The 27,486-nt window shown below is 45.9% G+C and overlaps 1 protein-coding gene across 1 annotated transcript in view; it reads right to left on the minus strand.

Moving 5' to 3' along the window:
• NUP43 (nucleoporin 43) overlaps nucleotides 1-27,486 on the minus strand; it is a 165,622-nt gene that overhangs the window by 59,960 nt on the left and 78,176 nt on the right. Inside the window, exon 5 of the mRNA XM_030198061.1 lies at nucleotides 26,882-27,017. Coding sequence (XP_030053921.1) covers nucleotides 26,882-27,017 — 136 coding nt within the window. The remainder of the gene's footprint in view (nucleotides 1-26,881; nucleotides 27,018-27,486) is intronic.

The following is a 27,486-nucleotide window of genomic DNA, read 5'->3' on the forward strand; positions in this document are numbered from 1 at the left end:
ATAAGACATAAAATTACAGCACTTGAAAACAATAAAAAAAGTTACAGGTCCTGATTTCCAACCGGCAGAACTATGCAAGGAATATATAGATCAATTTGCACTATTATTACTTAAAGTTAAGAACATTATATACCAGAAGGTTCTTCCTTCCTCATTTTATGAGGCAGAAATTACAGTCATATAAAAAGGGAAAGATCCCTTGCTAACTGGTAGCTATTAGCTATTGACCCATCTCTCTATTTAAAACCAACTATAAAATCTTTATCAAAATTTTGAGCTTCTGAATGGAAAATACGATGAACACCTCATACACCTCAATCAGGTGGGATTTATAAAAAGAACAGACATGGTGCAATGTTCTGACATTAATTTTTACAAGCTGTAAAGGGAGAAATACATTATGCAGTAGTTACCCCAGAAACAGAAAAAGGTTTAATAAGATTGAATGGCTCTCTCTCTGTGGATCTTTGGAGAGTGGGATTTGCTCCTACAACTTCGGTACTGGTAAACGAGCATTTATCTCATGAATTCCACCCTGATTGGAGTACACACCAAGGTTTATTATTCACGCTAGTCATAGAACTTTCTGCAGTCTTAATAAGAGAACAATTCCTAGAGTACAGAAGATAAATGAAGAAACTCATCTTTTCCCTATACATGGATGATACTCTAAACTAAGACTACAACATTTCTCTGCCTATACTTACTGGATCCATGAATTTAGTATTCTCTGGTTTTTCAGTTAATTTTCAGAAATTTACGGTCCTTTTTTGCACACAGACTACCACAGACATCTAAATCTATTCCCTTTCAAGGGTTCAAAAATAAAATATTTAGGGGTTGTAGTGTATTTACTAAACTATGAGGCACTACTGAATAAACTTCAATGGAAACGAATACAGTGTAAAGACATGGCAATGTCTTGGTTAGGCCAAATAAATCACAGCAGTGTTTTTTTCAAAGACCTTAGTTTGAAATCCATCACAACAATATGATACCTGCCATTCCAACATTCAATTTACAGAACAACATTCTTTTGAAGTGATTAATTTTTTGGATGTTGAAATTTTGTTTGAGTTGTGATGGATTTCAAACTAACACTGACAGGAACACTTTTCTGCATAATTCTAGTTATCATCCTGTGCATTTAAAAAATAGCCTTCCGTTTTCTCAGTTACTTAGAACACATAGAATTTGTTCAGACAACGATATGTTCAAGCAGCAGTCAAAATCAATGATGAACAAATTAAAAGACAGGGGCTATTCTCAGAAGATTTTAAAATCTGCATATACGAGAGCCAAGTACAATATAACAGAGATCTCTTGTTATCAAGTACCAACATTAGAAAAAAAGAATATAATACTTTTACTATGGTTCTAAAATACATGGAGGCTAGTCCCAAAGTCGCAACTATAGTTAGGAAACGGTGGGATATCATACAATCTATTCCCGTTTTCAAGGAAAAGAATTTAAGAATTGTATATGCAAGGGGTAAGATTCTAGCAGACCTCCCAGAAAAGTGAATTATATAGTTCGGCATTTTAAATGCGGGACCTGTCAGGTTTGTCGCATCGCGGATCAAACGAGAATTTTTAGAGATGATGTCAATCACAGAACATTTGTTTTGAAACATTTCAGTAACTGTTTGTCTGACCACGTTGTATATATATATTTTTTTGTTACATTTGTACCCCGCGCTTTCCCACTCATAGCAGGTTCAATGCGGCTTACATATTATATACAGGTACTTATTTGTACCTGATGCAATGGAGGGTTAAGTGACTTGCCCAGAGTCACAAGGAGCTGCCATCACTTGCCCGTGTTCGAAAATTTACGTTGGAATGACAACCCTTCAACTGAAGGTCAGGTTGCTTGAACATCGATCAAATATTAGAAGATCTATTCGCAAGGAGCCTTTGGTAGAACACTGTTTAAATATGCAACATGTGTTTGAAGATCTGAAATGTTGTGTGATTGACAATATTGAACCACTCAGTAGAGAAGGGGATCGGAAGTTAATGCTGCAGTGTTGTGAAGTGAAATGGATTCATCGTCTTAAAAGCTTGGAGCCTTTAGGTTTAAATAACACCATAGACTGGCATGTGTTTTATTAAAGACTAGTAAAAAAGGCCCGTTTCTGAGACAAATGAAACGGGCGCTAGCAAGGTTTTCCTCGGAGTGTGTATGTTTGGGAGTGTGTATGTGAGAGTGACTGTTTGAGAGTCAGAGTGAAAGTGTGAGTGTGTGAGAGAGAGAGTGAGTCTGGGTGTGAGAATGAGAGTGTGTGCAAGTGTGTATGTGAGACACAGTGTGATAGAGAGTGTCTGTGTGTGTGGCCATCCATGCTCCTCTGTCCCCTGCCCCCTCCATTCATCCCTTTCCAGCATTTCCCCTCTTTGCCTGAGGCCTGCCCTGCAATCCATATCCATCCATGCCCATCTGTCCCCTCCATTCATCCCTATCCAGCAATTCCCCTTTCCCTGAGCCCTGCTGTCCCAATCCATGGCCATCCATGTTACTCTGTCACCTGCCCCCTCCATTCATCCCTATCCAGCATTTGCCCTCTCTGCCTGAGGCCTGCCCTGCAATCCATGCTCCTCTGTCCCCTGCCCCCTGCATTCATCCCTTTCCAGCATTTCCCCTCTCTGCCTGAGGCCTGTCCTGCAATCCATATCCATCCATGGCCATCTGTCCCCTTCATTCATCCCTATCCAGCAATTCCCCTTTCCCTGAGCCCTGCCCTCCCAATCCATGGCCATCCATGTTACTCTGTCCCCTGCCCCCTCCATTCATCCCTTTCCAGCATTTCCCCTCTGTGCCTGAGGCCTGCCCTGCAATCCATATCCATCCATGCCCATCTGTCCCCTCCATTCATCCGTATCCAGCAATTTCCCTTTCCCTGAGCCCTGCCGTCCCAATCCATGGCCATCCATGTTACTCTGTCACCTGCCCCCTCCATTCATCCCTATCCAGCATTTCCCCTCTCTGCCTGAGGCCTGCCCTGCAATCCATGCTCCTCTGTCCCCTGCCCCCTCCATTCATCCCTTTCCAGCATTTCCCCTCTCTGCCTGAGGCCTGTCCTGCAATCCATATCCATCCATGCCCATCTGTCCCCTTCATTCATCCCTATCCAGCAATTCCCCTTTCCCTGAGCCCTGCCCTCCCAATCCATGGCCATCCATGTTACTCTGTCCCCTGCCCCCTCCATTCATCCCTTTCCAGCATTTCCCCTCTCTGCCTGAGGCCTGCCCTGCAATCCATATCCATCCATGCCCATCTGTCCCCTCCATTAATCCCTATCCAGCAATTCCCCTTTCCCTGAGCCCTGCCCTCCCAATCCATGGCTATCCATGTTACTCTGTCACCTGCCCCCTCCATTCATCCCTATCCAGCATTTGCCCTCACTGCCTGAGGCCTGCCCTGCAATCCATGCTCCTCTGTCCCCTGCCCCCTCCATTCATCCCTTTCCAGCATTTCCCCTCTCTGCCTGAGGCCTGTCCTGCAATCCATATCCATCCATGGCCATCTGTCCCCTTCATTCATCCCTATCCAGCAATTCCCCTTTCCCTGAGCCTTGCCCTCCCAATCCATGGCCATCCATGTTACTCTGTCCCCTGCCCCCTCCATTCATCCCTTTCCAGCCAGCATTTCCCCTCTGTGCCTGAGGCCTGCCCTGCAATCCATATCCATCCATGCCCATCTGTCCCCTCCTTTCATCCGTATCCAGCAATTTCCCTTTCCCTGAGCCCTGCCGTCCCAATCCATGGCCATCCATGTTACTCTGTCACCTGCCCCCTCCATTCATCCCTATCCAGCATTTCCCCTCTCTGCCTGAGGCCTGCCCTGCAATCCATGCTCCTCTGTCCCCTGCCGCCTCCATTCATCCTTTTCCAGCAAGTCCCCTCTCTCCCTTCCATGACCCCCCCCTCGCATCCATGCTCCTCTCTCTCCCATGTCCCTTCCATGACCCCCCCCCTCGCATCCATGCTCCTCTCTCTCCCATGTCCCAGCCTGGCCCGCCCTCTTCTCCTCCCCCCCTTCGCATCCATGCATCCGTTTTTTTTTTTTTTTCTTCTTTTAAAATTTACCTCCGTGGCGGTTCCGGCAGCGAAGCGTCAGGGAAGGAGGCGGCGCTCCCGACGTCTAGGTTTCCCTTCGCTGTGTTCCGCCTTCTTTTGACGTCATCCTTGACGTCAGAAGAAGGCGGAACACAGCGAAGGGAAGGCTAGACGTCGGGAGCGCCGCCTCCTTCCCTGACGCTTCGCTGCCGAGCGATGCGATTGGTTGAGTGTCATTGCTCCGCCCTCGACGTCATCACGTTTGACGCGTGGGCGGGGCAGACACAATGCGATCTCACCCCCTTCACTTTTGGCTAAAAGAGGCTTCATAGAACGTTGGAGGTGCGTTTTATATAGAGAGATCTTTGCCACAAGTATATTTAGAAGCTATAACCAGTGGTGTGCTGGTAAATGTTTAACAACAGGCTCTCTCCCCAGTCCACCTCTGCGCCCCCCCCCCCCCAAATTGCAGAGCTGGCTATTGCCGGGGAGAGAGCCTGGGGGGGGGGGGGGGCAATGCATTACTCTGGGAAAAAAATTTAAATGATCCCAGGTTACAATCTAATTCATATTTAATGTGGGATAAAATGCCATTTTTTCACAAAATACAATAATAAAGAAATTTAGTACCAGTGACTAATATTAAGTTAACAAATAGGTCAACGTATTCAGACCATACATATATTATTAGTAATATATGAGGAACATGCAAGCTTGTCAGATGTATAGTGAATCAAATCGACCTTCAATGTTGTGCAATTGTTAACACTTCATTTGCATTACAGATAGCAATGGACAAAATGCCACTTTCCAGTGCCTGTGTTTAAATGTGCTACGTAATTAAATTAACTTTTGCATTTGATAAAACAATGTTAGATATGCTAACATAAGACAATACTGAAGCCTGAAGCTATATATGCTAACATAAGATCAAAATGAAGCAGTGCCTGTTTTTAAATGTGCTACATAATTAACTTTTGCAATTGCTAAAACTAACAATGTTATATATGCTAACATAAGACAATACTGAAGCTATATTTTCATTGACCAATAGTCTAGTTTTATGCTGTTTTTCACATGAAGATAATAAAGTGATGGATATATATTTAGAATTGCTTTTATTGATTATCAAACATGGCAAACACTGGGAAGATTAACAATTTGAACAATTCTGGCTAACGTCTGTCACTAATAGGCATCCAAAGTTATATTTTATTAACTTGATTTAATAGTTCATTAAGTACTGTTTCTCAACAAATAGCAGTTTAGAATTAAGCTGTCCTACATCATTTGATAAAGAAACATTTGATAAACCTACCACATTCTAATTTCATCTTGTGTCCCCTGGCTCTATTATTGTTAGAAAGTGTAAACAAATGCTTCACATCAGTCCGCTCTACCCCACTCATTATTTTGTACACCTCTATCATATCACCTCTCAGCCGCCTTTTCTCCAGGCTAAAGAGTCCTAGCCGTCTTAACCTCTCCTCATAGGGTAGTCGTCCCATCCCTTTTATCGTTTTCGTCGCCCTTCTCTGCACCTTCTCCAATTCCTTTATATCTTTTTTGAGATGAGGTGACCAGAACTGAACACAATACTCAAGGTGCAGTCGCACCATGGAGCGATATAACAGCATTATAACATCGTCATGTTTGTTTTCCATCCCTTTTCTAATAATACTCAACATTCTGTTCGCCTTCTTAGCTGCCGCAGCAAATTGAGCTGAAGATTTCAACGTCCTATCCACGATGACTCCCAGATCCCTTTCTTGGTCCGTAACTCCTAAAGCGGAACCTTGCATAACATAGCTGTAATTCGGGTTCCTCCTTCCCACATGCATCACTTTGCACTTGTCAACGTTGAACTTCACCTGCCATTTGGACACCCAATCCCCCAGTCTCGCGAGGTGTTCTTGTAATCTTTCACACTCCTCCAGCGACGAGACGACCCTGGATAACTTTGTGTCATCTGCGAATTTAATTACCTCACTGGTTACTCCCATCTCAAGGTCATTTATAAATATGTTAAAAAGCAGCAGTCCCAGCACAGACCCCTGAGGGACCCCAACTAACTACCCTTCTCCATTGAGAATACTGAACATTCAACTCTGCTCTCTGCTTCCTATCCCTTAACCAGCTCTTAATCCACAATATTACACTGCCTCCGATCCCATGACTCTCCAGTTTCCTTTGGAGTCTTTCATGAGGCACTTTGTCAAACGCCTTCTGAAAATCCAGATATACAATATCCACCGGCTCCCCTTTGTCCACGTTTGTTCACCCCCTTGAAAAAAAATGCAGTAGATTTGTGAGGCAAGACTTCCCTTCACTAAATCCGTGCTGACTTTGTCTCAGTAGCCCATGCTTTTGTATGTGGCTCTGTAATTTTGTTCTTAATAATAGCCTCCACTATTTTTCCCGGCACCGATGTCAGACTCACCGGTCTATAATTTCCCAAATCTCTTCTGGAACCCTTTTTAAAAATCGGCGTTACATTGGCCACCCTCCAATCTTCTGGTACCACACCTGTTTTTAGGGATAAATTGTCTATTAGATTGTAAGCTCTTTGAGCAGGGACTGTCTTTCTTCTATGTTTGTGCAGCGCTGCGTATGCCTTGTAGCGCTATAGAAATGCTAAATAGTAGTAGTAGTAGTAGTAAATTGCAAATTACTAACAGTAGCTACACAAGTTCATTTTTCAGCTCTATTAATACTCTGGGATGTATGCCATTCGGTCCCGGTGATTTACTACTTTTCAGTTTGCAGAACTGCCCCATTACATCCTCCAAGTTTACAGAGAAATCATTTAGTCTTTCTGACTCGTCCGCTTCAAATACCTTTTCTGGCACTGGTATCCCTCCCAAATCCTCCTTGGTGAAGACCGAAGCAAAGAATTCATTCAATTTCTCCGCTACGGCTTTGTCTTCCCTGATCACCCCTTTAACACCACCGTTGTCCAGTGGCCCTACCGATTCTTTAGCCCGCTTCCTGCTTTTAATATACCTAAAAAAAAAATTTCCTATGTGTTTTCACTTCTATCACTAACTTTTTTTCAAAGTCCTTCTTAGCCCTCCTTATCTCCTTTTTGCATTTGGCTTGACAATCCTTATGTTTTATCTTATTGTCTTCAGTCGGTTCCCTTCTCCATTTTCTGAAGGATTGTTTTTTGGCTCTAATAGCTTCCTTTACTTTACCGTTTAGCCACGCCGGCTGACGTTTGGTCTTTTTTCCTCTTTTTCTAATACGCGGAATATATTTGTCCTGTACTTCTAAGATGGTGTTTTTGAACAGCATCCACGCCTGATTCAAGTTTTTTACCCTTTCAGCCGCTCCCTTCAGTCTTTTTTTCATCGTTCTTCTCATTTTATCGTAATCTCCTTTTCTAAAGTTAAACTCTAGTGTATTTGATTTCCTGAGTTCACTTACTTCGTATCCAATATCAAAACTGATCATATTATGATCACTGTTATCAAGTGGCTCTCGCACTGTTACCCCTCGCACCAGATCAAGAGCTCCACTAATGATTAAGTCTAGTATTTTCCCTTCTCTTGTCAGCTCCTGAACCAGCTGTTCCATGAAGCCGTCCTTGATTTCGTCAAGAAATTTCACATCCCTTGTGTGTACTGATGTTTCATTAACCCAGTCTATATCTGGATAATTGAAGTCACTCATTTAATATCATTAAAAGAAACTCACATTGCAGAGCGAACCACAGACTTAAAAGGCAATAGTATTAAGGTGAATAGAAGTTAATTTCTCCATCTTATAAACATAATGCAATTTAACACGCCACTTAAGAAGGGGAGGTATTCCCAGGTCTTTCCAGGCAGCCACCAGAGTGAATTTAGCAGCATTTAGCATATGTCAAATCAAGGCGACTCGCAATTTACAAAACCCTGGGATCTCTCTATTAAGCAACAACATTCCAGGGATCTCTCAGACCAGTCGTGAAAAGGATCTGAAACCAGATACTCTTACAAAACACCACTGCCTTTGGACAAGTCCATCAGACATGCCCCTAGTGCCACACCGCTGCCAACAAGAAACTAATGTTGATTTAAAGAAACTAATGTTGATTTATCACAACGGGGGGGGGGGGGGGGGGGGGGGGGGGGTCATTTTACTGCTGTCCAAAGGTTTAGGCACCTTAGGTCAAACTATGGGCCCCTTTTACAAAGCAGATGTACAAAAAGGAAGTACCACTGGGCTACCACAGCAGCACAGCCATATTTCCCACTCCCAGCGCGCCATTAAATATATTTTTGTAGCGCCAGTGTGTACCTGGTGGTAATCAGGCAGTGCCGCATGCTGCCTGGTTACTGCCAGGTTAGTGCGGGAGTCCTCAGCGCCACCTCAATGGGCAGCAGTAATGGCTCCCCCCAAAATGGCTGCACGGCAAGTGCTTTACTTGCTGCATGGACATTTCCTGCAGAAAAGCAAGACCAACCTTTTACCCGCCACGGTAAAAAGGGGCCTCAGAGTGTATCAAAAACACTCGCACGCCACCAGCGCAAGCCCCCTATTACCGCAGCTTGGTAAAAGGGGCCTTATATGTCTCAACAAATTCCTCTATGAACTGAAGTATGAAGTACACAGTATGAAGTTAAAACATTTTAATGCATAATTATTTGCATTATTTAGAGATTCAAAATAAGAAAACAGGACACCCTTTTTGCAAGATTTCCTTTGGCAGATACAGCAGTTTTCAAACATATCCTGTAGCTAGGTAAGCATGGGTTTTCCCAATCTTCTTTGCAGAGCTCTTCTATCTCAAAAATATTCTCACATCTTCTTGCATACAATGCAGATCTCCCCACAGATTTTCAATATTCAAGTCTGGGGACTGCAAAGGTCATTCCAAAACCTTAATCTTTATTTTCTGTAAGTGCTTCATGGATGATTTTGAAGTATATTTTGGATCAGTCTTGACTCTGGATTCATCATTCTTCTAGGCTGTCTTAATATTTAGTTGAAAATCCATTCTTCCCTTGCAAAATACTTTTTTGTTGTGTAATCTCTCTCCTTTCCTTTTTATTTTTCTCCAAATGGGTTAGTTTTGCGTATAACATAGAGGCATATTTTCAAAGTACTTAGCCTTCCAAAGTTTCATAGGTTTCTATGGAACTTTGGAAGGCTAAGTGCTTTGAAAATATGCCTCATAGTAGCATAGTAGATGACGGCAGAAAAAGACCTGCACGGTCCATCCAGTCTGCCCAACAAGATAAACTCATATGTGCTACTGACAGGAATAAACCTCACTCCTAAGTCAGGGTATGTGGAGCATGATTTCAGTCTCAAATTTACTGATAACACTCACTGTAAAACTTGCATCATGCCAAAGGAGCTTCCCTCTGGAATTAGCAAGATATAACATATATAGGTAACCTAGCCAGATATGTTTGGAAATTCTGTTTGATCGAGACTATGGTACCCAAAATGATAAAAGTATTTCTGTATCTTTCTGCCACATTTTCTTGGTGTCAGACAGTATTTCTTATACTTTAAGATTTTCTCTCTCTCCACAAGAGTAACAGAGTACTTGCTTGGGGCTAACACCTCTATGATTAATGCCATCCTGGTATTTTTCTCTTTTACCACTATCTCTGGTTTCCGTGCATCCAGCTTTTTTGTTCTTCGTTACTGACTCTGCCTGTACCTGAATTACTCTCGTGTCTGCTGCCTGCCTACTGACTCTGCCTGTACCTGGATTAATCTTTTTGCACAATTATTATTATTAGCATTTGTATAGCGCTACCAGATGCACGCAGCGCTGAACACCTGATACAAAGAGAGACAGTTCCTGCTCAAAAGAGCTTACAATCTAAATAATACAGACAGACAAGACAGTTACGGGTGAGAGAAGTAATGGGTGAGAAGGAAGGAAGGGACAAGGGGAGGACAATTGAGTAGTGGCTAGGAGTTAAAAAGCAGCAGTGAAAAGGTGGGTTTTCAGCAAAGATTTAAAAACAGGTAGAGATGGAGCTAGACGTATAGGTCCAGGAAGTCTATTCCAGGCATAAGGTACCGCAAGAGAAAAGGAGCGAAGCCTGGAGTTAGCAGTGGGGGAGAAGGGGGACGACAAAAGAGATTTGTCCAGTGAGCGGAGTTCACGGGGAGGAATGTAGGGAGAGATGAGAGTGGAGAGGTAATGGGGGGCTGCAGAATGGATGCATTTAAAGATCAGTTCGAGAACTTTAAACTGAATGCGCAAGCGGACAGGGAGCCAGTGAAGTGACTTGAGGAGTGGGCTAGTGTGGGTATAACGATTCTGGTGGAAAATAAGTCGTGCCGCAGAATTTTGGACAGATTGGAGAGGAGAGAGATGGCTGAGTGGAAGACCAGTGAGAAGTAAATTGCAATAGTCCAAGCGAGAGGTGACAAGGGCGTGGATAAGGGTTCTGGCAGCGTATTCAGAAAGGAAGGGGCAAATTTTGCTAATATTGTACATAAAGAAGCAACAGGTTTTGGTGATCTGTTGAATATGGGCACAGAAGGAGAGAGAGGAATAAAAGACTCCTCCAAGGTTACGAGCCGAGGAGACAGGGGAGAATGTGAGAGCCATTAACAGAGATAGAGAAAGGGGGAAGAGGGGAGGTGGGTTTAAGGGGAAAAATGAGAAGTTCAGTTTTGGTCATGTTGAGCTTTAGATGGCGTTGAGACATCCAAGCAGCAATGTCAGAGAAGCAGGCTGAGATGTTGTCCTGGATCGAGGTTGAGATTTCAGGGGTGGAGATGTAGATCTGAGAGTCATCAGCGTAAAGATGGTACTGGAAGCCATGGGATGAAATCAGGGTACCAAGGGAAGAGGTATAGATGGAGAAAAGGAGGGGTCCAAGGACAGAACCCTGAGGCACACCAACAGAAAGGGGGATGGAAATTGAAGAGGATCCACCAGAGTGAACACTGAAAGAACGAACTGAGAGGTAAGAGGAGAACCAGGAAAGAAAAGGGCCCAGGAATCCAAGCGAGGACAGCGTATCCAGAAGTAGTGTGGTCAACAGTGTCGAAAGCAGCAGATAGGTCAAGAAGGATAAGGATAGAATAGAGACCTCTGGATTTAGCCAGTAGCAGGTCATTAGAGACTTTGGTAGTGCAGTTTCAGTAGAATGAAGAGGGCGAAAACCAGATTGGAGTGGGTCAAGAATAGGTTGTGAAGAAATTAAGTCAAGACAACGGCGGTGAACGACACGTTCAAGTAATTTGTAGAGGAAAGGGAGAAGGGAGATGGGGCGATAGTAGGGATAGGTAGAGTCAAGTGAGGGTTTTTTTAAGGAGTGGAGTGACCACAGCATGTTTGAAAGCCATAGGAACAGTTGCAGTGGAGAGTGAAAGATTAAGGATGTGACAGATGACTGGGATGATAGTAGGAGAGATAGTGTTAAGTAGCTAAGTGAGGATGGGATCAGAGGAACAGGTAGTACATTTAGAGGAGGAAAGAAGAAGGGCAGTTTCCTCAACAGACACTTCAGAGAAGGAGGAAAAAGGAGGAGAGTAGAGGGTGAGGACTAAGAGAGAGAGGTGGGGAGGGTTTGGATGAAAATTCAAGGTTAATCTTACGGATTTTATCGTGGAAGTGCTCAGCTAGGGTCTGAGGAGAAAGAGATGGGAAAATTGGGGGTGGAGGTACCTTGAGAAGAGAGTTCAGTGTGGTGAAGAGGAGTCGAGGGTTGGAGCCAAGGGAATTTGTCAACTGGGTGAAGTAATCCTGTTTGGCAAGTGAAAGGGCAGACTGGAAGGAGTTAAGCATGAATTTGAAATGAATGAAGTCGGCAAGGGTGCGGGATTTAAGCCAAGAACGTTCAGCAGAGCGGGCACAGGAACGAAAGTAGCGGATTTTAGAGGTCAGCCAAGGCTGGGGTTTGGTACACCTAGTAGGACGGGGCATGGGAGGGGCAAGAATGTCCAGTGCAGAGGAGAGAATAGTATCATAGGAGGAAACAGCTTCATTGACAGACTTAGATAGAGTGGTGGTAGAGAAAAGGTTAGAGACATAAGAGAATAGAGTAAGGGGGGTCAATAGCATGAAGATTTCTAGATGTGGGGATTGAGATTGGGTGGGATCGAGGTGCTTAAGTGTGAAGGTTAATAGGTGAGGGTCAGAAAGGGGGAGATCTGAGGAACAGAGGCTGGAGGGAACGTAGTTAGAGGAGAGGATAAGGTCGAGACAGTGACCATTTTGGTGAGTGGGTGCAGAGGAACACAACTGAAGATTGAATGAGGACACTAAGGCAAGGAATTGGGAAGCAGAAGAATCAGAGGAATCATCAACATGGATGTTGAAGTCACCAAGAATGAGGGACGGAGATGAAGGTTCAAGAAAAACAGAGAGCCAGGCATCAAAGTCAGTGAGGAAAGAAGAAAGGGACTTATCGGGGGGTCGATAAATGACTGCAACTCGGAGTGGCAGCGGGTTGAATATGTGGATGGAATGGACTTCAAAGGATGAGAAGGAGAGAGACTGAGGTATGAGAAGGGGCTGAAATCTGCAAGAGGGTGAAAGTAGAAACCCGACGCCGCCTCCGCGGCCAACTGGGCGAGGAGTGTGGGAAAAGAGGTAGCCTCCATGGCATAGGGCAGCGACTGAGGCAGAGTCGTCAGGTGGGAGCCAGGTTTCAGTTAGGGCGAGGAGTTGGAGAGAATGGGAGATGAAGAGGTCATGGGTAAAGGAGAGTTTGTTGCAGATAGATCAGGCATTCCATAGGGCACACGAGAAGGGGAGGGAAGAGGGGGAGAAGAGGGGAATGGAAATGAGGTTGGAGACATTCCGGAGTGGTCTGTATAGATAAGATGAGGATTGGTGTGGGGGACCCAGATTGGGATTGATGTCCCCTGCGGATAGCAGGAGAAGGAGTAAGAGAATAAGAAGAAGGGTAGGGGAGGTAGGGCGACGAAGGCGGGATGTGCATAGGAGGAATGGAGATGGGTCAACAGCAAGAAGGAAATGTTGAAGGTTGAGGGCTAAGGAGAAGGAAGGGGAAAGGCGAGAAGGTCAGGTGATGAGTGTAAGGGGAGGGTAAAGTGTAGCAGCAGTGCAAAGTGTTTTGGGGTTGAGAAGTAGGTTGGGAAGGGACAGCATCAGGAAGAGAGTGTGTACAGGGGCCATGGTCATGCAGAATTGGATTGCTGGAACACTGGAATGTTGGAATGGGTGAAACTGGTACGCTGGGCTACAGGGGAAGGTGATGAATTAGGAATAGGGTCATGATCTCAGTGCCTTTCCAGTACAGTGATGATATAATGTTTAGAGTTTTCAATGAATGAGATGTGCCAGTTTCTGCCATTAGCACTTTGTAGCCAGGTACAAGACGAGTAACCGTTTCCTGCACGTGTATTCTGTGTTTTCGATGTCCTTGAATCATTGGAATGTAAACCGCTTTGCCCCTAAATTCTATAAATGGTGCTCAAAATTGCATGTCCAAATTTGAGCATTTGTCCAATTTGAGTAATGAGCCAATTAGCACCAAAAATTGAGAGCTATCAATTACTGGCACTAACTCCCAACAATTTGAATTTATGCATGCATCTTGCAAGATGTTATTCTATAAAGATGTGAGGGTAAATTTTTTTAGTGCACAACTAAAAAGGGAGCATGGCCATGGGAGGGAAGAAAAAAAGATTATGTCCACTTGCACATTGTCCTTGTCTGCAATATGGACTGCTGTGAGGGCTTGCAAGTGTCTCCCTGCCCACCGACAGAGGCACACTGCCTCTAAGGCTACCATCAGACTCCTGATGTCTCCCTGCTTGTTGATATAAGCCATTGTAGTTGCATTGCCAGATATCACCCTGACTGCCTTTCTCTGAAGGATCAGCAGAAACTAACAGGGCTATGCAAACTGCCTGGGTCTCCAGCCAATTATGCACCAGGCCGCCTCCTGATGAGTCCAGTTCCCTGTGCCACACAACACAGGCAATGAGCTTCCCAGCATAGGAGGCTCGCATTCATGGTGACAAGGACTCACTGTGGCGGATCCAGCAACACCCCCCCCCCCCCCAAGGAGGTAGACTGGGTTGTCCCACCAGGTCACAACAATTCTCACATCGAGCGAAAGAGGCAGGTGGTGGAAGTCCTGGGAGACCGGGTTCCACTGTGACAACAGGACCCACTGCAGGGGCCGCATGTGAATTTCTGCCCAAGGTACCACATCCAACATTGTAGCCATGAACCCAGGAGCTGCAAGTAGTCCCTTACCATGGGAACAGGGAGCTCACAAAACCTGGGACCACAAAGTAAAAGGCATTGGTTCCACAGCTCCTAGCATTTGGAGATGCATGAGAGTAAGGAGCTCCTAGCTCCATGAGATGCACAAAAGTAAGGACAACTGCCTGTTGCTTTTATTCTGAGCCAATGGGAAATCTATGAAAGCATCGGAAACTGGGCTGGCGAGTTCTGGGGATTATCCCTTCTCAATCACCTCCAGAACCCATTGGTCTGAGGTGAGGTGGGCCCACTCGTGGAGGAAGAGAGTGACAGCCTGCCTCCCAGTTGCATCACCAAGGGGCACAGTGTGTCCTCAGTGGGCAAGACGAGCCCCTGCAGCTCCGCCTATAGGAGCTGAGGAACCTGCTCTCCTAAGGCCTCGAAAGGAGTCTTGACTAGAAAACCCTGCCTGAACCAGACACCTGGGTCGGAGGCCCCTGGAGCAATCTCTGAGAACCCTTTTGCCAAAGCTCAGGGAGATAAAGAGGCAGAGCCTTCCTCATATCCTTCACCAGCTTCTCTAGGTCCTTTACAAACAGTAGGCACCCTTGGAAAAGCAGCTGACGGAGAAATTTCTTGGAGGCAGAATTAGCAACCCAATGGTGAAGCCGCAGCCAGCGATGGCCCACCATAGCTCAGCATACTGGTCAAAAAGCCAGATGAACTAAATTATAAAAGACATTTACCAAGGTGGCTGCTCCAGATTCCAGGTAAAAAAATTTCAGGGGACTCCGGAACCTACTGTAGCCAGTGTAACATGGCATGAGCCATATAACCGCCACAAATGGCTGCCTGAACAATGGATACCCCCCCATTGAAAATGCTAAGTGTAACTGCTGCTCCACTCGCTTGTCACAGTTTCCAGAGGGCCAAGTCAACCTGAACCGGGGCAGCAGTTGCTTTAGTGATTGCCATGATATGAGCGGAGGAATAAAGGATATCAAGAGTTTGAGATCCTTTGAGAGCTTCAACCAGGGACTCCCAATTCTGCCAGTATCATGCGGGGGCCCCACAAGAACCTCCAAGAAAGAGTCCCCCTCAGAAGGGTCCGCAACCCAAGATTTGAGAATCCTGAGTCTCTATAACCTCATCAATAATATGAGAGCTCCATACAGCGGAAGAGCTGGATTACATGGGACCACTCCTCCTCCTCAGGGAAATCTGAGTCTGAGAAAGCACTGAGGAGGCTCTTGAGCCGATTGTGGCATCTGTGACCCCCGATCCCCTGCAGCATTTGATGCTCCCCTCCAACAGGGACCGGCAGGGGACATTTTGGCCCCTAGAGGCCCCACTGCTCCCAGTAGACCAGCCTCCTCTTGCAGGGTTTGTTGACCATTTTGGTGAAGCTCTGGAGCCAACCCTCGCCCCGAGGCCCCCATCTGGAGCTCCACCCCCTACTGGAAGTTAACTTATCACAGCTCTAAATCAGAGGGTTCTCAGTGATAGTGTCAAATAGATCTGGTTTTTAGGATATTCACTAAATATTCATTAAATATATTTTCATGCAAGCCAAATTTCAATAGCTTGGTTAACATGAAAACCAAACCTGTTTATGTATGTTGAGGTCTTGAGCAGAGAATTCCTATTGTATGCTACTCTGCCTACCATATCACAATACAATTTTAACCTGTGAGAGGACAATTATTTTCATTCTTGTGGTGAACTGAGAAATATTTTGTTAGTGGATGATTATGGTAGCTATGAGTTGATCTAATGCACTACCATGCTCCTATGAGAGCAATCTAAAGATAGGTGAACATAACAAATCATGCTTTCAATCAGACTAATCAAGTCAGTTAGAAGAAGGTTTCTTGTTAGTTATAACCCTTACTATGTAAAAGTGATGTCATAATCCTAGTGATGCAATAATTCTACTGATATAGTACTTCTAGGACATGTTAAGCCCCGGTTTCATAAGGCTTTGAACACTTCTATCTTTTGGTCATTTGGGTGTTTCAGGAAAATGTTAGGTTATTACCACTAGCTGGGATAAGCAGAGTGTGAAGGAAAAAGCTATCTGAAAAGGTAAGAAGATGTTTTACAAGTTTTGTTATTTTTAGACTATACCAAAAGACTTTTGTAGATTTATTTTGTTTCTTTGGCAATCTATGGTACCTTCAGCAGTCTAGAAGCTGGGGTCTAAAGAAAGCTGAATTTTTGGTAGATTGTGATACTATTTGTTGAAATCAGTTCAGAAATTGATCAAAACTGCTGGTCTACACAAGCTATTGAGACTACACTTGAAGGAACCCATTCGGTTTCACAGGTACATCACCATCATCATCATCTTTAGACAATTCCTATGTTTATCCAATTAAATGTATCACAATCACAGAAAATCCCTGATATTATTAGAGAGTTAGAGAAACATTTCAAAGTTTATATTCTGCCTTACACTGTAATATTACTAAAATACAGTGTTAAAACACTTCAGACCAGCAAAGTAACTTTCAACTGATGAAGTTTCTCCATAAGGGACTAGAGCAGCATTTTTCAACTGCTGTGCAGGTGTGATGCGGGGAGCTGAGGGTCATTTAATCTGTGCCAGAACGGAGTGTACCTTTTACTAGTTTTCTTGTCTCCAGCGGTTGGCAGCAGTAAGCAGTGATTCATACAGCCTGCTTGCGCCAACCTTGGAGCCTTCTCTCTAATTTAACTTCCTGCTTCTGCATAGGTGGGAAGAGTCAATGAAGGTTCCAAGGTTGGCATGAGCACAATATATGAATTGCTGCTTGCTGACAATTTTAATGCCACATAATTGTGTGTTGCGAGATGAAAAAGGTTGAAAATCTCTGGACTAGTTTTTGATAGCTGTTCCAGGACTTTGACAATCTGCTTTAACACTTGCTCCTTGCTAATTTTAGTAGGGATCAAAATGACCAGGCCACAGAATAGTGTATAAATGATGGATTGTTAGGTCAAAATTAAGGTAAAATTATGTATCATACCTGATAATTTTCTTTCCATTAATCATAGCTGATCAATCCATAGACTGGTGGGTTGTGTCCATCTACCAGCAGGTGGAGATAGAGAGCAAACTTTTGCCTCCCTATATGTGGTCATGTGCTGCCGGAAACTCCTCAGTATGTCGATATCAAAGCTCCATCCGCAGGACTCAGCACTTAGAGAATTACACCCACAAAGGGACACTCTGCCCAGCTCACCACCGCCGAAACGGGGGAGGGGAATTAACCCAGCTCATCCCCACACAAGTGGGGGAGGGGAATCCGTCCAGCTCATCCCCGCGGAGCGGGGGAGGGACACCACACCCGCCGATGCGGGGGGATCTGGCTTATCCTGCAACCGCAACCGCGGGAGGAGCTGACTGACCCTAACACCGCCGAAGCGGGAGGGGTACAAAGCTGCCCTACAGCCGCACAAAGCGGGAGGGAGTGCCGGCAGAATTTAAGTCTCAATCCAGCTCCGTAAAACGGAGGGGAGAGGAATGCAGCAGCTCACTGTAACACAAACTCGTCTCAACTCTTGAAGAATCCAAGTGAAAAAACTTGAACACGAAGTCCTCCTGAAGTAACTGAAGACTAAACTTGAACCTAAAATTCAACCAGAATATAAACAGTACAGATATCTGGGAGGGGCTATGGATTGATCAGCTATGATTGATGGAAAGAAAATTATCAGGTATGATACATAATTTTACCTTCCATATCATCATGCTGATCAATCCATAGACTGGTGGGATGTACCGAAGCAGTACTCACCCAGGGCGGGACATTGAAATCCCTGACCTCAACACTGAAGCTCCAAACCGGGCCTCCACCAGAGCAGCCACAGTCAAGCGGTAATGCTTGGAGAATGTATGGGCCGATGCCCAAGTTGCCGCCTTGCATATCTCTGCCAAGGAGACGGACCCGGCCTCTGCCATCGAGGCCGCCTGAGCTCTAGTGGAGTGGGCCTTCAACTGAATAGGCGGCACCTTCCCCGCGGCCACATAAGCCGCTGCAATGGCTTCCTTGACCCATCTTGCCACTGTAGGCTTAGCAGCCTGCAGACCCTTACGAGGACCTGCAAACAGGACAAACAGATGATCCGATTTCCGGAAAGCATTGGTCACTTCCAAGTATCTGATGATGACTCGTCTCACATCCAGACATTTGAGAGCAGAATACTCTTCTGAGTAGTCCTCCCTACGAAAGGAAGGGAGACAGAGCTGCTGACTCACATGGAAGCGAGAAACAATCTTGGGTAGGAAGGAAGGCACTGTGCGAATAGTCACTCCTGCCTCAGTGAACTGCAGAAAAAAAACTCTCGACAAGAGAGTGCCTGGAGCTCGGAAACTCTTCTGGCTGAAGTGATAGCCACCAAAAAGACTGCTTTCAACGTCAGGTCTTTCAGAGATGCCCTCGACAAGGGTTCAAAAGGCGGCTTTGTAAGGCTCTTAGCACCAGGTTGAGATTCCACGCAGGCACCACTGAGTGCAGAGGAGGGCGCAGGTGATTAACTCCCTTGAGGAAACGCACCACATCTGGCTGCGAAGCCAGGGAAGCACCCTTCAGGCGGCCCCTGAAGCAAGCCAGGGCCGCTACCTGGACTTTAAGGGAACTGAGCGACAGGCCTTTCTCCAGACCTTCTTGCAGGAACGCCAGCACTGAAGAAATTGGAGCAGTAAATGGAGAAAGTGAACCTGCTTCTGTAAGCAGTAGAAGTAGAGCTCTTCCTCGCTCTCAGCAGAGTGGCGATGACCTTGTCTGAGAAGCCCTTCTTCCTCAGACTCTGCCGCTCAATAGCCAGGCCGTAAGACCAAAGGGGGAGGGATCCTCCATCACCACGGGACCCTGATGTAACAGGCCCTGCTCCACTGGCAGTCGCAGAGGTTCGTCCACTGAGAGCCTGATCAAGTCCGCATACCAGGGACGTCTGGGCCAATCCGGACCCACCAGGATTATCCGGCCCGGATGCTTTGCCACCCGGTCTAGCACCCTGCCCAACATGGGCCAGGGCGGGAACACATAGAGAAGCTCTTGTGTCGGCCACTGTTGGAGAAGAGCATCTACTCCCAGGGATCGAGGGTCCCGTCCTCTGCTGAAAAAGCGCGGCACTTGGCAATTGGCCGATGACGCCATCAGATCTAGGCTCGGCTGGCCCCAGCGCTTCGTGATGTCCAAGAACGCCTGAGCAGATAGCTGCCACTCTCCGGGCTCCAAGGTATGGCGACTGAGAAAGTCCGCCTTGACATTCATGACTCCGGCAATGTGGGCCACTGACAGCTGTTCCAGGTTCGCTTCCGCCCACTGGCATAGATTCATGGCCTCCTTGGCTAGAGGGGTGCTCTTGGTACCTCCCTGGCGGTTGACATAGGCCACAGCCGTGGCATTGTCCGACAGGACCCGTACAGGCTTCAACGCCAGTACTGGGATGAACTCCAAAAGCGCCAACCGAATGGCTCTGAGTTCCAGGAGGTTGATAGACCACTTTACCTCTGCAGGAGACCAGAGCCCCTGCGCTGTCCTTCCCAAGCAGTGGGCTCCCCAGCCCGACAAAGAGGCGTCCGTCGTGACGACAATCCACTCCGGGGTCACCAGAGGCATTCCTGCAGACAACTTGTCTGTCTGCGTCCACCAGCTCAGCGCCTTGCGCATTGCTGGGTCCAAGGGAAGGCGCACAGCATAATCCTCCGACATCGGAGTCCAGCGCTGCAGCAGAGAGTGTTGTAGTGGTCTCATATGAGCCCTGGCCCAGGGCACTACTTCCATCGTGGCCGTCATAGAGCCCAACAGCTGCACATAGTCCCAAGCCCGAAGAGGAGAGGCTACTAGGAACTGGTCCACCTGAGCCTGAAGCTTGACAATCCGATTGTCTGGCAGGAACACTCTGCCCACTTGGGTGTCGAATCGAACTCCCAGATACTCCAGGGACTGAGTTGGGCGCAGCTGGCTTTCTTCCCAGTTGATGATCCACCCCAGGGAGCTCAAAAGAGCAACCACCCAGTTCACAGCTTTGCCGCACTCTGCATAAGAGGGGGCTCGGATCAACCAGTCGTCCAGATAAGGATGGACTTGTACTCCTTCCTTCCTCAGGAAGGCCGCGATGACCACCATTACTTTGGAGAAGGTCCGCGGAGCAGTAGCCAACCCGAACGGGAGGGCTCTGAACTGGAAGTGTCGGCCCAGTACTGCAAAACGCAGAAAGCGTTGATGAGGAGGCCAGATGGGAATATGCAAGTACGCTTCCTTGATGTCCAAGGATGCCAGGAACTCTCCTGCCTTCACTACCGCTATAACAGAGCGGAGAGTCTCCATGCGAAAGTGCCACACTTTCAAGGCCCGATTGACCCCTTTGAGGTCGAGGATAGGCTGGACAGAACCTCCTTTCTTTGGTACCACAAAGTAAATGGAGTAACGTCCCTTGCCAATCTGATTTTCTGGCACCGGAACGACCGCACCCAGGCGGATCAGATTGTCCAAGGTCTGCTGCACTGCCACAGCTTTGACCGGAGACTTGCAGGGAGAGAGTACAAACCCGTCTCTTAAGGGTCGGCAGAACTCTAGCTTGTAGCCGTCTCTGATGACTTCCAGCAACCAAGCGTCTGAAGTTATTGTGGTCCACTCGCCCAAAAACGAGGACAGCCGTCCTCCAATCTGCACTGGGGCGTGGACCAAGGCCCCGTCATTGGGTACGAGACCCTAGGGGAGGACCGGAGGGAGCACCTCCGGGACGGCGGTCTCTGCGAAAGGAATGCTGCTTGGGGGAGAAGTTCCTCTTGAAGGAAGAGGGGGCAGAGGAGCCCGACCTGCCCGGGCGGTACCGACGGGCTTCCTGAAACCGTCCTCTGGAGGTACCGGGGCGAGCACTAGCCCGAGCCCTGACCTCTGGTAACTTCTTGCCCTTAGACGTGCCGAGATCGGTCACGATTTTGTCCAGCTCGACCCCAAAGAGCAGCTTGCCTTTAAAAGGCAATCTAGCCAGGCGGGATTTAGAGGCGTAGTCAGCAGACCTATGCTTCAGCCAAAGCCACCGCCGCGCAGAGATTGTCTGAGCCATGCCTTTAGCTGAGGCCCTCAAGACATCATACAGCAAAGTCTGCCAAATAGGCTAAGCCCGATTCCAGGGCCGGCCAATCAGCCCTCAAGGAATGATCCGAGGGGGAAGCCCGCTGCACCATAGTCAGGCACGCCCTGGCCACATAGGAGCCGCAAACTGAGGCCTGCAAACTTAAAGCAGCCGCCTCAAAGGACGACCTTAAGGCCGCCTCCAATCTTCTGTCTTGGGCGTCCTTTAGGGCCGTGCCACCTTCCACCGGCAACGCCGTTTTCTTAGTCACCGCAGTGATTAAAGAAACCACGGTAGGCCACAGATAGGCCTCACGTTCACTTTCAGGCAAAGGATAGAGGCGGGACATAGCCCTAGCCACTTTAAGGCTCGCTTCCGGGACATCCCATTGAGCCGAAATTAAGGTGTGCATGGCATCATGCACGTGGAAGGTTCTATGCGGGCGCTGCGTCCCCAGCATAATGGCAGAGCCAACAGGGGCTGAGGGAGAGACGTCCTCCGGAGAGGAAATCTTCAAAATGCCCATGGCCTGCATTAACAGGTTGGGCAAATCCTCTGAGCTAAAGAGCCGCGCTGCAGAGGGGTCATCCGCTCCATCCGAGCGGGGATCCGTCTCCTCCAAGGAATCCGCAAAGGACCGTTGGGAGAACTCAGATACGCTGCCCTCATCTACATCGGAGGAGACAAAGTCCTCCAAGGCCTGGGAATCAACCCGAGGGCGTTTACCTCCGGGGGCCTCAACCTCTTTACCAGACGAGGGAGCAGGGGCAGCGCTTTGCATAAGGAAGGCCTGATGCAGCAGCAAAACAAACTCGGGGGAGAAACCCCCCATACTGTGCACTTCCGCAGCCTGGGCTACAGCCCTAGACGCACCCTCAACCGGCGCTTGCAAGAGCGGGGGAGAGACATGCTGCGCATCCAAGATGGCGTCCGGCGCGACACTCCGCGAAGGAGCCGCGCGGGAAGAACGGCACTTAACTTTAGCCGCTTTTGTGCCGTCGCCCAAATTAAGGGCGTTTATGGCATCAATGTCTCCCACCTCAAGGGCGGCCCAAGAAGAAGCCGTCCGAGCCGCGTGGCCGGCCAATATGGCGGAGGCGAGCCGCGGGGGATGGGCGTTTATGGCGGGAAAAACCACCACACCGAAGGAAGGACCGGGACACTCATCGGTCACGAAACTGTCACCCAACAAGGGCGAATCAGACTTTAAGACCCCCGCATCCCCTCTAGAAGCGCACACGCGATCCGGGGAGCGACTCTTGCGCCCTCGCCCTCCGACGCCATAGGCCACGTGGAGACCAATCGGGGAACCCCCTGCCCGCTATAAAAGGTAAAAATTACCTGCTTTCCGCTCCGAGCTGTAACGACCTGGTGTCCCAGTGAGTAGCTGCAATAAACGTTTAAATAAACGTCGAAATAAACGCCTTTAAGGACGTTCAAAAAATTTTTTTTTTTTTTTTAACGGAGCCAGCGGGAGGGGGGAGAAAAAGAGGGACCTGGCGCCACCAGGTTTGCACTTGCTCAAGAAGAGCCCTCAACCCCAGGCACTCAACAAAACCTAAAAATTAGGCTTGGAGGCCTAGCCAGAGCTGCTGCTGTGTGTGACCACCACCTGCTGAGATAGAGAACATACTGAGGAGTTTCCGGCAGCACATGACCACATATAGGGAGGCAAAAGTTTGCTCTCTATCTCCACCTGCTGGTAGATGGACACAACCCACCAGTCTATGGATTGATCAGCATGATGATATGGAAGTCAGTTCCATTAGAAAAAGTGCATCAAAAGATTAAGCTCTTGAGTGGCTCTACAAAGGAGTTGCTTATGCACAAATGGGGCATGTAATAACGTGCTCAATGCCAAACAAATATGTACTTCCAAGGTTTTATGGAAAGACCTACAAATCTTTCGTTGCTCATGACTGTTTCTCCAGGCTTTATAACACAATCGAGACAAGAGCAAATACCTTCAAAAGAAGAGATGGAAGGGATTTTGTGACCAGTAAATAGTTGGGTTTACAAAAAAAAAAAAATTACTTGCCTGCAGCTGGTGTTCTCTGTGGACAGCAGGATTCAAGTCCCCATAAGTGGGCAATGGTATATGATGGAGCATAAGAATTGCCATACTGGGTCAGACATAAAGGTCCATCTATCCCAGTTTCTAACAATGGTCAATCCATGTCACTAGTACCTGTCAGAATCCCAAAAGGTAGAACAATTTCATGCTACTTACCCCAAGAGAGGCAGTGGCTTCCCCCAGACCTAACTTAATTACCAGTGACTTTTTTTCCCCAGGAATCTATCCAAATCTTTTAAAAATCCAGTTACACTAACTGCATTTACTACATCTCAGGCAACGAGGTCCTGAACTTAACTACACATTGAGTAAAAACAAATATTTTGTTTATTTTAAATATATATGAAAAAGCTTCTACAGCTAGTTTTCTGATAGTTCACTGTGCCTAGGGGAGGCAGGTGGGTAGGTAGAAATGTGAGGATATGAATCCTGAAGTCCATAGAGAACATCTGTTACAGGTTAAAAACTGGGTTTTCCCTTAGGATAAGCATGATTGCAAATGCACACAAATGGGACTCCATAGCTAAAAAAAGGGGAAAAACAAAAAGGTACTGCCAGTGAGCAAATATCAAAACTGTTGGCAACAAGTCCCTTTCAGTTTTTTACACCCCTACCTTTTATTTAATACATTTTTAGATAAAATGGTCTAGAAATGTTTAAATATGAAAATAAATGGCAACCTGACAGTCTATTATAAAAGCTGATAGAATAGAACTCTTAGGGAGGAGGGTGAGTGTGTATTGCTGTCCTCGGATAAAGTAAACTTACCTGTATCAGATGTTCTCCAAGGACAAGCAGGACAAGACATTCCCATGGGAATTCTTAACTACCAGGCTGTTTGAGATTTTTTTTTAAAAGAAAAAGAAAGAAAAGAAAACAAGGCCTGAAACAGGTTAAGAACTAGAACTTTTTTTTTTTTAACAGAACAGCCGGAGGGGGAGGTGGATTCCTTGAGTGGAAGCCAATGCAGTTTTTCTCTTAGGGGTTTGGCACTTTCGTATTTTGTTTTACCAAATATGAGCCTAGCTGCAGTGTTTTGGGGTGTTTGAAGTTTTTTGATGATTTGTTCTTTACAACTAGCAAAGAGGGCGTTGCAATAGTCTAGGTGGCTTAGCACCATTGACTGTATGTACCAGGCTGCGAAAGATATCCCTTGGGAAGAAAGGTTTTAATCTTTTGAGTTTCCACATTGAATAGAACATTTTTTTTGTTATATTTTTCGCATGGCTTTCAAGCGTGAGATTTCGGTCAAAGGTAACTCTCAGAATTTTCAGGCTGTCTGAGATTCAAAATAAGAAAACAGTGAATATAAGAGGGGCAAAAATGTTTACAATTTGTTTTTAGCGCCTAAAAGGTTAGTAATTTTTCAGGTAGATGAAAGAAATTCCGTGGTTGACCAAACACTGTGACTCTTCTAAGCTCTCAAGGTTGTGATTGTTCTATTTTCAATAACCAGGAATCCTGTAGGCAGCTGGCTGAACATTTAAAGCTGAAAATAATGTATACAAAACAGGAAAAGGCTATAAAAAAATTTTCTCTAAATGCTTCCAGCTTTAAACTGTCAGAAGTATATATATATATATATATATACACACACACACATAGTAACCCGCTTAAGTGCAAGGGTCTGGGACCAAAGAAATGCATGCAGTTAACCAGAGCGTGCACTTAACCATTGTGACCCAAAGAAGCTTGATATCTGATAAACATATGTACAGTACTGTTTATTATTATACGTACAGTATACAGTCTCAGTTAACTGACATTAGGCTTACTTGAAGTAATCAGCTATAGTCTACGTCTGCCAGGCGGTAAAAACTATCATAGCACTGACATCCAGTGGCCTCCAGATAGGCCCGCACGGTGTTCAGATTCTCTAGTGCTCTTGCAAAAGTGACAGGAGAAGGTTGTTGAATTTCATCAGCATGTGCCTCGCTGCTCATTTCTTCATCTGTTCCATCATCAGCCGTTGTTGCCTGCGTGTAGGTGCGTATCTCGACATCAGTGCTGTCTTCAGCTGTTTGTAGATCGTAATCAACAGCTACGTAGCGATGGAACTCCTCTTCAGTAAAACCGTCTGGGATGTCAATAACCTCTTCATCTGACACGTTTGCAACAGCTATATATCAAAGCATACTACTGGAGCTACTGTAGTAGAAAGGTTGATTTATTGTGGTTCTGGGTGATCCCCTTACGCTAATAAGTCCAATTTTTTATATAGAGATGACCTCAGAGATAATAAACTCACCCAAGCAAGGCACTTAATGAGCACCTTTAAGGGTGGACGGGTTTCTCAATCATAGGACTTCTCTTATATTTTTTTTATATCAAAAAAGATTTTTCAAAATTGAACACCCAAGTGTTACCTTAACACCTCTCTATTACTAAATGTTCACAAATCTCAGAACTGAGTAAATCAGTCTTAACACTAACTCCTATAAAAACCTCATGCACATCAAGATATTACCGATGTGTTCTAATTTTCAAAAACTAAAAAATCTGTTTAGTCTCTCTCCACATCCTTAACAAAGCTTGCCCGCTTGTAGCAGTTCACAATGGTTGCCTGTGTATCCAGGCTTCTTTCTGCATATGTAGGGAATCAAACAGTAATAGATTATGAGCCAAGTTCAACAGCACGTTTATCCTTGCCAGTCTGGTCATCCATAACGTTCATCAGACGAAGTAGTACAAGAGCCCGATAATGTTGTTTGAAATTGGCTATTATGCCCTGATCCATAGGGTGGATCAGAGAGGTACTGTTTGGTGGCAGGGTGGTAGATACGTGGCATGCCCTCCCGCATGGTAACAGAATTCAAAAATGTGTGGGATAAACACAAAGGACTCCTGTTTAGAAGGAATGGATCCACAGAAGCTTAGCGAAGATTGGGTGGCAACACTGGTAATTGGGAAGCAAAGCCAGTGCTGGGCAGACTTATACAGTCTGTGCCCTGAAAATAGCAAGGACAAATCAAGGACTGGTATACATATGAAGTATCGCATACAATGAGTTTATCTTGTTGGGCAGACTGGATGGACAATACAGGTCTTTGCCACGTCATCTACTATGTTATTATGTAATTCTGTAGTGAGACTATTACATAGTCTACCAAGGTTTGAACATAATACTGCTTATTTGAAGCGCTTGTGATGGTTGTCTATTACCTATCTCTCTCATGCATATTCATTGGGGCAGAGGTTTTCAACCCAGTCCTCGGGACACACCTAACCAGTCAGGGTTTTAAGGTTATTCCCACTGAATTCAATGGGGATATCCTGAAAACTCTGAATGGTTAGGAGTGCTCCAAGGACTGGGTTGAAAACTACTGAATTAGGGATATTCTGAAAACCTGACTGGCCTGTGGACCCCCAGGACTGCTCTGAGTACCCCTGTTGTATATTCTCTACTTTATTCCATTTTTGTGCTATATAGATTCATGAAGCACTATAAAACAATTCACTAGCAATCTATATGGGTTACACTAATCTGTCTGAAGGTAGAAAGATTTCTAGTCTTAGAAAATCATGCTGCTAATACTTACAAGAAAAATATTTGAGATGGTTCATTGCCTTGCTGCCTGAAGTCCCACATTTTTAGCTGGCCAATGGAATTCACAGTCATAATCTCAGTGGTACGAAGGAAAGTCACTGCGTGGAGAGTGCTGCTGTCAGCATTATCTACAGCAAAGAGAATTATTCAGCATTACGTAGGAAATCACAGAAAAATATTCATAACATTAATGTAGAGAGATTCTACATGCCTTACAATAAAAATGCATCCACTGTACACTTGTCTATGAGCCTCCATTCATCTGTACTATCTGAAATGATCACCCTTGAACAAGCTGTCGTCTAAGATCTGAAAAGCTTATGCACAGCAACATTATTGTTGGTCTTTTCAGGATCAATACGGCTAGTAAAACTTCGAACTAAAATTGAACATTAACATTTTTGTATATAGCACTAGAGATTGGAACTTGGTATTTTGGGTTTGCCAAAGTAATACTTGCATCTTTTTATGTATCCCTTAAAAATAAGGGAGAGGGGAAAGGACCTGAGAAGTTTTTTATTTTTGATATCCATGCACCTTTTTCACTCACATTGGCAGCTTTGTTCTATTTGATGGCAGATGCATAACTTATGGGGC

The sequence above is a fragment of the Microcaecilia unicolor genome, chromosome 3, assembly GCF_901765095.1.
Source record: "Microcaecilia unicolor chromosome 3, aMicUni1.1, whole genome shotgun sequence".
Lineage (NCBI taxonomy): Eukaryota > Metazoa > Chordata > Amphibia > Gymnophiona > Siphonopidae > Microcaecilia > Microcaecilia unicolor.